This window comes from Bos taurus, chromosome 25 (assembly GCF_002263795.3).
Source record: "Bos taurus isolate L1 Dominette 01449 registration number 42190680 breed Hereford chromosome 25, ARS-UCD2.0, whole genome shotgun sequence".
Lineage (NCBI taxonomy): Eukaryota > Metazoa > Chordata > Mammalia > Artiodactyla > Bovidae > Bos > Bos taurus.
Window position 1 is genome coordinate 871,000 of NC_037352.1, and position 10,166 is coordinate 881,165.

Below are 10,166 nucleotides of genomic sequence, written 5' to 3' on the forward strand. Positions count from 1 at the left end.
GTGGAATCCAGATCGGGTGGCCTGGACGGAGGCCTCTCTGCAGACGCCACCCCACCACCCTCTGCCAGGGCTGGGCTAACCCAGGCTCCGGCCAGAGCTGCTGGGCCCAGGGGTGGGCTGGGGGCTCCTCTCTGCCCGCTCTACTTTCGTCTCGGGGGCTTCTGGGGCACCCAGAGAGAGGGAGACGCCCGGGCTGCACTGCTCCCTGCGTCTGACCTCGTTTCCCCATCTAAAATGGGCACCATGGACTCAGCAGTGGCCAGAGTGTCCCCAGGCTTCAGCCACCCTCAGGGCCCTGGTGTCCCCCTGTGCCTCCCGGTTCCCCACTCCTGCAGGTCCTGAATCCCTGAGGGTGGGCGTAGCTGTCTGCCTCCTCCCCAGGGCTGCTGACTCCCCAGAGAGACGCAGCCATCGCCTCGGGAACCTGCTGAGCAGCCCAGGACCATCCCTCAGCTCCAGGGCCTGGTCATTTGTCTCTACAAGAGGACAAGATTTCCGGCCTCACGGGTGGTCATGAGACAACTGCGAACAATGAGTGCCCGGCCCCCCGGGCCGTGGAGATAATGAGCCTTGCACAGCACCTCCACTTGGCTCCCCGTCAGCGGCCCCAGTCGGGGGTGGGGGGTGCGGGCTGGGACACGGAGGCCCTGGGCACTGATGGGGGCTCCGCACAGCGCGACCTCGGCTGATAATGGGGTCTGAGAGCTGCGAGTGTGCGGCCGGGTTATTATCTCCTGGCCTCTTAATGCAGGCTGCCCGAGTCCTGCTGATGAGCTGCTGTTGGGGAGGGAAGTGGCCCCCTTGAGCTCGTCAGCAGGGGGCACAGGGAGAGAGCCTCAGCAGAGGGGGAGAGAGAAGGCCTGGTGCTGCTCAGGAGGTGCCCCAGAGACAGCGCCCACTTCTGTCCAGAGCCGTGGACACCCCCACCCCCAGCTCAGGTATGCCCTCTGGTGCCCAGCCCGTGCCAGGTAGGGGTGGCAGGGAGCGGTCCCACGGTTCCCTGGGTGGTCACTGCCCCAGGCCTGCAGTGTGCAGCCCAGGGGCCAAGTCCCTTGGGGGTAGCTGGGCCAGCACCATGTTCTGAAGCCCCTGCTAATGAGAGGGGAGTGCCAGCTGGCCTTGGGTGACCGTCCAGGGCACGGTGAAGAAGAACGGAGCTCAGCTGCCACTGCGGGGCCCGGAGGCCGTGACCAGTGGTGACGGGAGGTGACGCTCCCCTGGAAGCATCTGGCAGGTGGCCCAGGTGGTCAGCGGGGGCAATGAGGGGGACCTCGACTGACCCCTGTCCCCAAGTGGAGACTGGGGGTGCCCCAGGCAGGAGACCCCTGGCCTCCCACAGCGGGATGGGGTCCGCAGGCAAAGCGACCCTGCCCAGGTGCGCACCCTGAGTAGAAAGCTAACGTGCTCTTTATTCGAGGAGGGGTAGGCCCTGCGCCGGGCGGTCACTGGTAGCCAGCCAGCTGCAGCACAGTGGGGTAGTGGGCGCGGTGGGCCATGCATTTGTGGCGGTCGATGAAGAGGCTGTTGGTCTTGATCGCGATGTCCTTCTCCAGGCTCATGCGCGTGTCCTCCAGGTTGCGCAGGGACTGCTCCGCTTCCAGAAGCTTCTCCTTCAGTGCTGCCAGGGACAGGTTCAGCTCCTCCACCTCGCTCGCCAGCCTGCGGGCAGAGGCGGGCTGAGCAGGGCCAGCCTGGACGCCGGGCCTACCGAGGGCGCCAAGGGGCCAGCCCCAGGTTCAAAGGCCGGGAGCCCGGGCAGGGCATACTGCTCAATATGCTCGGCCATAGAAGGACCCCCAAAAGCCCCAGGGGAGACCCAGAAGCCAGGCTGGGAGGGGGAGGCGCATTCACCCTGATGTCAGAGGTGTGGAGGGCCAGGACAGGTGGTCGGGGCAGCCATGTGGCTCGGGGAGCTCTGCCTCCCAGACCCTGAGATTCCAGACCAGGGTGAAGTGGGGAGTGTGGCCGGCCCTGGCACTCAGAGATCCACACAGTGTCCCCCAAAGGACATGCAGTGTCCAGTACTGCTGGGGCAGGAGAGGGAATGTGGGAGCCCCGTGTGTGGGGTGGGGGGTGAGGTGGGGGCCAGCGTCTTTCCTCTTTACATCTGCAGGGCTGTGTGCCAGGGGATGTTCAAGGGGGCCCCAGAGGCTGAGGAGGCCTGGGGGCGGGTGGACGGCACCCGTATGGTGGAGGGTGACGGCCCAGCGGCCACAGCACCTGAACTGGGCAGCGTCTCGGCACAGCTCCACGTTGGGCCGGTGGGAGCGCTGGTACAGGCGGGTCTGGGCCACCTTCAGAGGCGCCTCCTTGTCCTTGATGGCCTGCTTCAGGGCCGCGATGTTGTGCTCCTGGTCCGAGATCTCCCGCAGCGTCTGCACACAGGACGGCCGGTGGGTCACCCCCGCCCTGGGTCTTACCCACACAGGACAGCCCAGTGGGTCAACCCGCACCCCAAGCCCTAGCCCCTGCTTCTGGGGGCAGTGCGGAAGAAGGGAGGGTGTGCACGGCCACCTCAGCCCTGCCATGGGCACCCAGAGGCCTGGGGTGGGGCCGGGGAAGGACAGCAAAGCTCAGCGCACAGCGACTCTGTCCTAAGAGCCCCAGCCTTGAGGTCACCAGACCCCGACCCTGGTCAGGTGCTGTGGAGACAAAGGCAGCAAAGGTCACCCAGAGAGCCTAGGGTCAGGGCCCTGCTGAGCCAGGGCCAGCATCAGGGACACCCCTAAAGAGCAGAGCCCGCCACCTCCTTCCACCTTCCCTGCTCTGGCCTGCAGCCCTCCCCTGTATCAGTCACGCCAGCGGCAATGCCACCATTCTCAAATGTCACTAGGTTTTCTCATCAGCTTAATGAGGGCCCTGGGGGAGGTGGGGGGCCCTGACCAGGGTTCCCTCAGGATGGACAGGGCCGAGGTGGGGCAAGGGCCAGGCCAGGCTGTGACCAGGGCATAGTGGGCAGTGGGAGTGTGATGGTCTGGGCTACCCATCCTGAGCCTGGTCTTTGTAGTTACTGGCGGAGAGCCAGTCTCAGGGCCTGCCCTGACGGGGCCAGGTCATGAGCTGGGCGTGGCCTGGCTGCGCGATGGGCGTGTCCAGGGTGTGACCAGGTTGCGAGATGGGCGTGGCTATATAATAGCCTGGGCGCGGCCTGGCTGCGGGCTGTGCGTGGCTATATAATAGCCTGCGTGTGCCCTGGCTGCAGGATGGGCGTGGCCTGGCCGCGGGCTGCGCGCAGTCGCGAGGCCCCACCTTGCGCAGGTGGTGTTCCAGCTTGTGGCGCGCGTCCTCCAGCTCCTCGCACCGCCGCCCGAAGGCCAGGTTCACGGCGTCGCACTGCAGCCGCAGGTCCTCGGACGTGTCCTGCAGGATGCAGTCGATGAGATTCCGCAGGTTGACCGAGGCCAGGCGCTCGCGCTCAGCGCGGTACAGGTGTTCCTGGGTGAACTTGGCCCAAGTCTCGGGCGTGGAGGCACTACGAGTGAGGGGAATAGGCCGACACCGCGATCGGTGGGGGCACCTACCGGGGCCTCCCCGCGCCCTCCACACCCCGAGTCCCCAGCGCTTCGGCACAGACGACCACCCGCAGTCCTAGGGCCACGCCGCGGCCCCGCGCCCTTGTGCCCCGCCCGCTACGGCACCCGTAGGGTCTCTGCGCGCGCTCCCAGCGCCTCCTGCGCCGCCCGCTGGTCCCCGCGCTCGTGCCCCGACGGCCGTGGCTGAGACGGGTGGTGGCCGCGCGCCCCCTGCCGGCCACACGCGGAGCTGCAGCCCGCTTCCCCCTACACATACACACACACACTCTCACTATCTCGCACACTCACGTGCATACTCACACACACATTCTCACTTTCTCACACATACGCGCGCGCCCACACACACACTTACACTGTCACACATACGCTCACACAGTCTCACACACACACACACACATACACACACCTCCTCTCACACACACACACACTCAATCTCACACACACTCTCACACACACTCTTACTCTCACACACACACTCTCAATCTCATACACAGATTCTCACACACACTCTCACACACACTCTTTCACACACATAGACATTCACACACACACTCTCTGTCACTCTCATTCTGTTACACACACACACTCACTTTCTCACTCTCACTCATACACATTCTTTCACACACATACTCTCACATACTCTCACACACACACACTCTCTCACACACACACATATACACTTTCTCTCACACACATTCCTCTCTTTCTCTCACACACACACACACCCCGCCCCACTGCTGGGTCCTGCCTCCCTCTGTGAAGCCCAGCCGGGACGTTCAACCGTGTGTGCCCGGCACTTGGCTGGGGGTCCCGCCGCTCGCCTGCCCACCCCAGGAGCAGAAGAGCTGCACAGAGGCCCCCCAGCGGAGGGACGGGGAACCCAGGTGGGATCTCGGAGCCCCACCTCTCCTCGAACTTGGCCGAGTGCGGGTAGAACTGCACGTCGGTGCTCTGGTTGTTGTAGCGGCAGCAGGCCTCGTCGATGTTGTAGGCCTCCACCTTGTCGGACCAGTCCATCTCGCAGGTTTCCTTGTGCTCCCAGTTCAGCCTGCGGGCGGACAGTGGGCAGGGCCTGCGTCAGGGCGGGTGGGGAGCTGGGCACACCCCGACGCTGGGCACAGCCAGCCCCCAGACGGCAGGGGAGCCTCATCTGCTGACGGTGGGCCCCGGGGTGCTGGTCTGGCTCTAGATGTCCAGGCCCCTTGGCCACCCCCACCTGCCCAGTGCCCCTTCCCTGCCCTGTGCTCCTGGCTGTGGCCGGAGACAGTCTGTCACCTCTTGGAGCCTCAGGGCCGGGTCAGCCGACCTCCTGCCTACAGTGGCCTGAGGGGTAGGGGGACAGGGTTGCCCCGAGGGCAGCTCTGGAGGCCACCCAGACCCACCGAATCTGGCTCACGGCCTGCTTGATGGTCCTTTTCAGGAGCTCCTGAATGTTCCGGATGAGCTCGGCCTCCTGGGGGAGAAGACCCCCGCCCTGGTGAGAGTCTGAGGACCTCCGGGCTCTTAGACCCTGAGGAGGAGCAGAGCTTGGGGTGACGCCCAGTGGGACTGGGCCCTGCTTGTGGCCCCAGTCTCTTTGGTGGAAATGGGGGCGAGCTTGGTTATCATAGTGGATTTATTCTGGGCTTGGAGCACCCTGTCTGGGGCACTGCAGTGGGTTCTTTGGGGGTCTTCTATGGGCTGTGGGGAGCATCAGCCAAAGGTGGTTCCCACTTGCTGGGCAAGCAGCACCCCCGGGCTCTGGGCCATCACTGGCGCCTGCCCACGGGCCCCAGAGAACCCGGCAATAGCCTCTGAGGACCCTATCGACTGAGTCCCCACCCAGGACTGCCCTCACACGCCCAGGACACACAGGAACCCTGTGTTTCCTCCTGCCTCCCTGACGGGTTCATTTCCTGCGGAGGAAAAGCCCTCCCCGGATCCGAATCTTCGCCTCCCCCGGGCTCTAAGCCCTTGTGTCCAGTTCTGACCCGTGGGCCCGCCTTCCTGTCCTGACTCAGTTGTCCATGTACTGCTGGGCGGGGCGCCCGGCTCAGAACAGAGCCATCACTCCTGGAGCCTTGGGAGGTTCTTGAGTGAATGAGTGTGAGGGTGGGGCTGTAGGGGGAGGGCAGGGGAAGGGCCTGGGCTTAGGGGAGGCACCCAGATTTGAGGGGGTCCCCAGGTGCCTGACTGTGTGCATGTCTCCCCGTCTCATGAGTGCTTGTGGCTGCAGCATGCTCGCAGCTGAGGCCCTTCCCCGCCAGCATCAGGGGCCTGGCCCGGGTGACCCCCAGTCCTTCGGGGCTGCCCCAAGGACAGGTCCTGCTGGGTCTCTGTGGGATGCACGAGGCCTCCACCCCACCTTCACCGTCCACACCTGCACGCTGGTCTGAGGCTAGATTTCCAATACGGACATCAATTGGCAGGGTGGGGGTGTGTTAGGGCTCCACCTCTGTGAACTCAGGGTTAGGCTTCATCTGCATGACCCAGGGTGACCAGAGGGGCAGTTCAGCAGGTGCCGGGACCCGGGGGTGACTGAGGGACCACCCAGTAGGTACCGGCGCCACCACGACCTGACCAGAAGGGTCTCCCTTCCTCTGAACACATTACAACCCCAGCCAGCCGCCCCTGGGGCCCATCTCAGGCCCTTCCTGGTTTCCTGGGGGCCGAGTCCTGCCCTGCCTCAGGCCAACATCATCCCGGCACACGTTCTAGGATGAATGCCACCGTGGCCTGGGCCCTGCCTCGCCCCAAGTGGGAGCCGGGGTGGAACGGGCACAGCAGGAACCCTGCACCCGGGGCTGGGCCAAGTGGACAAGCACCAGGCTCCAGCCCTGCCCGCCGTGCAGGGGGGCACCCAGGCCACGGTGCCCCTCACCAAGCAGGGCGTGAGTGGCCCACCTTGCAGGGAACTCAGCCTTGCCCAGCACCCACTGTGGGGACCAGGCTGAGGGAAGGCCAGGCCTGGCACCCTCTCCCCTCCCCCCAGGCAGCCTGAGTTCCACCCCTGCCCCCAGCTGGGGAGGCCCCAGGACCAGTTGGTTCTGGCACCCCACCCCTCTGTGCCTGGGTGTATGCTCGAGTGTCCCCACGTGTGCAGAGTGCAGGCTCCCGGGGGGGCCTGAGCACCGAGGCTCTGCACAGTCAAGTCGAGGGGGGAACACGGGGAAGGTCATGCTCCCTGGAGAGAGCTGGGAGGCTGGTCTGCGGCTCCGGGGACGGGGCAGCCGAACCTTCAGCAGCTCGATCTCCACACAATCGCGCACGAGGTCGGGGTGCTGACGGCGCTCACGGCACTGCAGGTTGTCTGTGACGATGGAGAAGGGCCCGGCCGTGGCATCCAGGGCACGCTCCAGCCGCTGCTTCTGGGCCAGCAGCAGCTCGGTCTCGGAGACCAGCTCCTCCACCTGGCGCTGCAGCTCAGACTTCCAGCCGTGCATGTCCTGCAGGCGTTCGCCCACCTTCCTCGTGGAGTCCTGCTGCGTGCGCTGTGCCAGCGCCTCGGTCTCCGCCGCCAGCTGCTGGCTCTCATGGCGCTGCCTCTCCGACTGGTCACGGTCGGCGAAGGCCTGGTGGTAGCGGGCATAGCAGTTCTGGAACCACTCGTCCAGCAGGTACTTGGCCGTGCGGAAGCCAGAGGTGGCCAGGCCCGAGGACGTGTGGGCGCCCGTGTTTCGGGCCACATCGTACAGCTTGCGGGGCAGCTGGCATGCTGGCACCGTCTGTGGGGCGGGCTCCTTGGTCAGGAGTATGTCCGTCTGTGCCATGGCGCCGCCCAGGCACTGGCGGGAGTGGGGAGAGAGGGAGGGGGGCCGTTCAGCTCGCTCAGCAGGGCAGCTCCAGCCACTGGGTCCCCAAGCAGGATGTGGCTTCTGGTCTCCCGGAGACCAGTACACACCAAGCCCTCTTGTTGCTAGGCAACTGGAATTCTCCCCCCCTCCCACCACCTGGTGGCCCTCTTAAAGGGCCAGGCAGGCCCCAGCCCCACCTGTCCTGGCCACGCCTGGTACCTGCCAGAGGAGCTGCACGAAGGCCAGGCCTTTGTCTCCTATGTCAGACTTGTTCCCGGGCAGTGCTCTCCTGGGCATCCACGTGTCCCTGATGGGGGTTGACTCAGCCTCCAGTGGGGGCCTTGAATCAGATCCGCAGATCTGCCCCATAGGAAGGAGGCAGGTCCTGTCATGGGGACAGTGTCCCCAAGACCACCCAGGGCCTGGCCTGTGTCTCCTGGTCCCTGGGCCGCTTGTTGTCTTTCAGTTGCTCAGTCGAATCCTACTCTGGGACCCCATGGACTGCAGTCTGCCAGGCTTCCCTGTCCATCACCATCTCCTAGAGTTTGCTCAAACTCATGTTGCTTCAGTCGATGATGCCATCCACCCATCTCATCCTCTGTCTCCCCTTATCCTCCTGCCTTCAATCTTTCCCAGCATCAAGGTCTTTTCCAGTGAGTCAGTTCTTCGAATCTGGTGGCCAAAGTATTGGAACTTCAGCTGCAGCGTCAGTTCTTCTAATGAACACTCAGGGTTGATATCCTTCAGGATTTTCTGGTTTGATCTCATTGCTGTCCAGGTTACTCTCAAGAGTCTTCTCCAACACCACAGTCCTAAAGCATCAATTTTTCAGCACTCAGTCTTCTTTATCATTCAACTCTCACGACACTGGAAAAAGAATAGCTTTGACAATATGGACCTTTGTTGGCAAAGTCACGTCTCTGCTTTTTAATACACTGTCTAGGTTTGTCATAGCTTTTCTTCCAAGGAGTAAGCGTCTTTTAATTTCCTGGCTGCAGTCACTGTCCTCAGTGATCTTGGAGCCCAAGAAAATAGTCTGTCACTGTTTCCATTGTTCCCCATCTATTTGCCATGAAGTGATAGGATGGGAATTTTCCACAGTTTATTGTGATCCACACAGTCAAAGGCTTTGTCATACCTGACCTGCCTCTTGAGAAATCTGTATGCAGGTCAGGAAGCAACAGTTAGAACTGGACATGGAACAACAGACTGGTTCCAAATAGGAAAAGGAGTACGTCAAAGCTGTATATTGTCACCCTGCTTATTTAACTTATATGCAGAGTACATCATGAGAAACGCTGGACTGGAAGAAACAAAAGCTGGAATCAAGATTGCCGGAAGAAATATCAATAACCTCAGATATGCAGATGACACCACCCTTATGGCAGAAAGTGAAGAAGAATTAAAGAGCCTCTTGATGAAAGTGAAAGAGGAGAGTGAAAAAGTTGGCTTAAAGCTCAACATTCAGAAAACAAAGATCATGGCATCCGGTCCCATCACTTCATGGGAAATAGATGGGGAAACAGTGGAAACAGTGTCAGACTTTATTTTTGGGGGCTCCAAAATCACTGCAGATGGTGACTGCAGCCATGAAATTAAAAGACGCTTACTCCTTGGAAGGAAAGTTATGACCAACCTGGATAGCATATTCAAAAGCAGAGCCATTACTTTGCCAACAAATGTCCATCTAGTCAAGGCTATGGTTTTTCCAGTGGTCATGTATGGATGTGAGAGTTGGACTGTGAAGAAGGCTGAGCGCCGAAGAATTGATGCTTTTGAACTGTGGTGTTGGAGAAGACTCTTGAGAGTCCCTTGGACTGCAAGGAGATCCAACCAGTCCATTCTGAAGGAGATCAGTCCTGGGATTTCTTTGGAATGAATGATGCTAAAGCTGAAACTCCAGTGCTTTGGCCACCTCATGTGAAGAATTGACTCATTGGAAAAGACTCTGATGCTGGAGGGATTGGGGGCAGGAGGAGAAGGGGACGACAGAGGATGAGATGGCTGGATGGCATCACCAACTCAATGGACATGAGTCTGAGTGAACTCTGGGAGTTGGTGATGGACAGGGAGGCCTGGCATGCTGCGATTTATGGGGTTGCAAAGAGTTGGACACAACTGAGCGACTGAACTGGAACTGAACTGAACTGATAGGATGGGATGCCATGATCTTTGGTTTTTTAATGTTGAGTTTTAAGCCAGCTTTTTCACTCTCTTTTTCACTTTCATCAAGAGGCTCTTTAATTCCTCATCTTTTTCTGCCATTAGGGTGGTGTCATCTGCGTATCTGAGGTTTCTGATATTTCTCCCAGTAATCTCATTTCCATCTTGTGCTTCATCCAGCCCGGCATTTCACATGATGTACTCTGCATATAAATTAATTAATCAGGGTGACAATATACAGCCTTGATGTTCTACTTTCTCAATTTTGAACCAGTCCATTGTTCCATGTCTGATTCTAACTTGCCTCTTGACCTTCGCTTGGTATTGGTAGGGTGACATCTCTAAGTGCCCCCTCCTGGGCGGGGAGTCCAAGAGCCCTGTCGATTCCCAACATGACCGGCAGAGGGAAACGTTGGCTGTGAAATGAGGTAAGGAAGCAGGGGAGGTGGTCTGGTTTTCCCATCTCTTAAAGAATTTTCCACTTTTTGTTGTGATCCACAGAGTCAGAGGCTTTAATGTAGTCCAGGAAGCAGAGGTAGATATTTTTTCTGGAATTCCCTTGCTTTTTTAGGATCCAGCGGATATTGGCAATTTGATCTCTGGTTCCTTCTTCTTTTCTAAATCCAGCTTGAACATCTGGAAGTTCTCAGTTCATGTACTGTTGAAGCCTAGCTTGAAGGATTTTGAGCATTACTTT

The 10,166-nt window shown here is 60.3% G+C and overlaps 1 protein-coding gene across 1 annotated transcript; it reads right to left on the bottom strand.

Moving 5' to 3' along the window:
• Nucleotides 1–1,389: 1,389 nt before the first annotated feature.
• On the bottom strand, nucleotides 1,390–7,382 carry TEKT4 (tektin 4). Its single transcript, NM_001038069.2, has 6 exons — nucleotides 6,749–7,382; nucleotides 4,916–4,986; nucleotides 4,438–4,581; nucleotides 3,250–3,472; nucleotides 2,221–2,375; nucleotides 1,390–1,659 (listed from the first exon to the last, which is right to left on the bottom strand). Exons 1-6 carry the CDS (start codon nucleotides 7,280–7,282, stop codon nucleotides 1,443–1,445), a joined length of 1,344 nt encoding a protein of 447 aa, NP_001033158.1. The 5' UTR covers nucleotides 7,283–7,382; the 3' UTR covers nucleotides 1,390–1,442.
• Nucleotides 7,383–10,166: the final 2,784 nt, after the last annotated feature.

Coding starts and splice junctions, on each gene's coding strand:
- TEKT4 (NM_001038069.2), bottom strand. CDS start 7,282: ATGGCACAGACGGACATACTCCTGACCAAGGAGCCCGCCCCACAGACG. Junction 4,987..6,748: donor TGGAGATCGAGCTGCTGAAG/GTTCGGCTGCCC, acceptor CTTCTCCCCCAG/GAGGCCGAGCTCATCCGGAA. Junction 3,473..4,437: donor TCGGCCAAGTTCGAGGAGAG/GTGGGGCTCCGA, acceptor CCTCACTCGTAG/TGCCTCCACGCCCGAGACTT.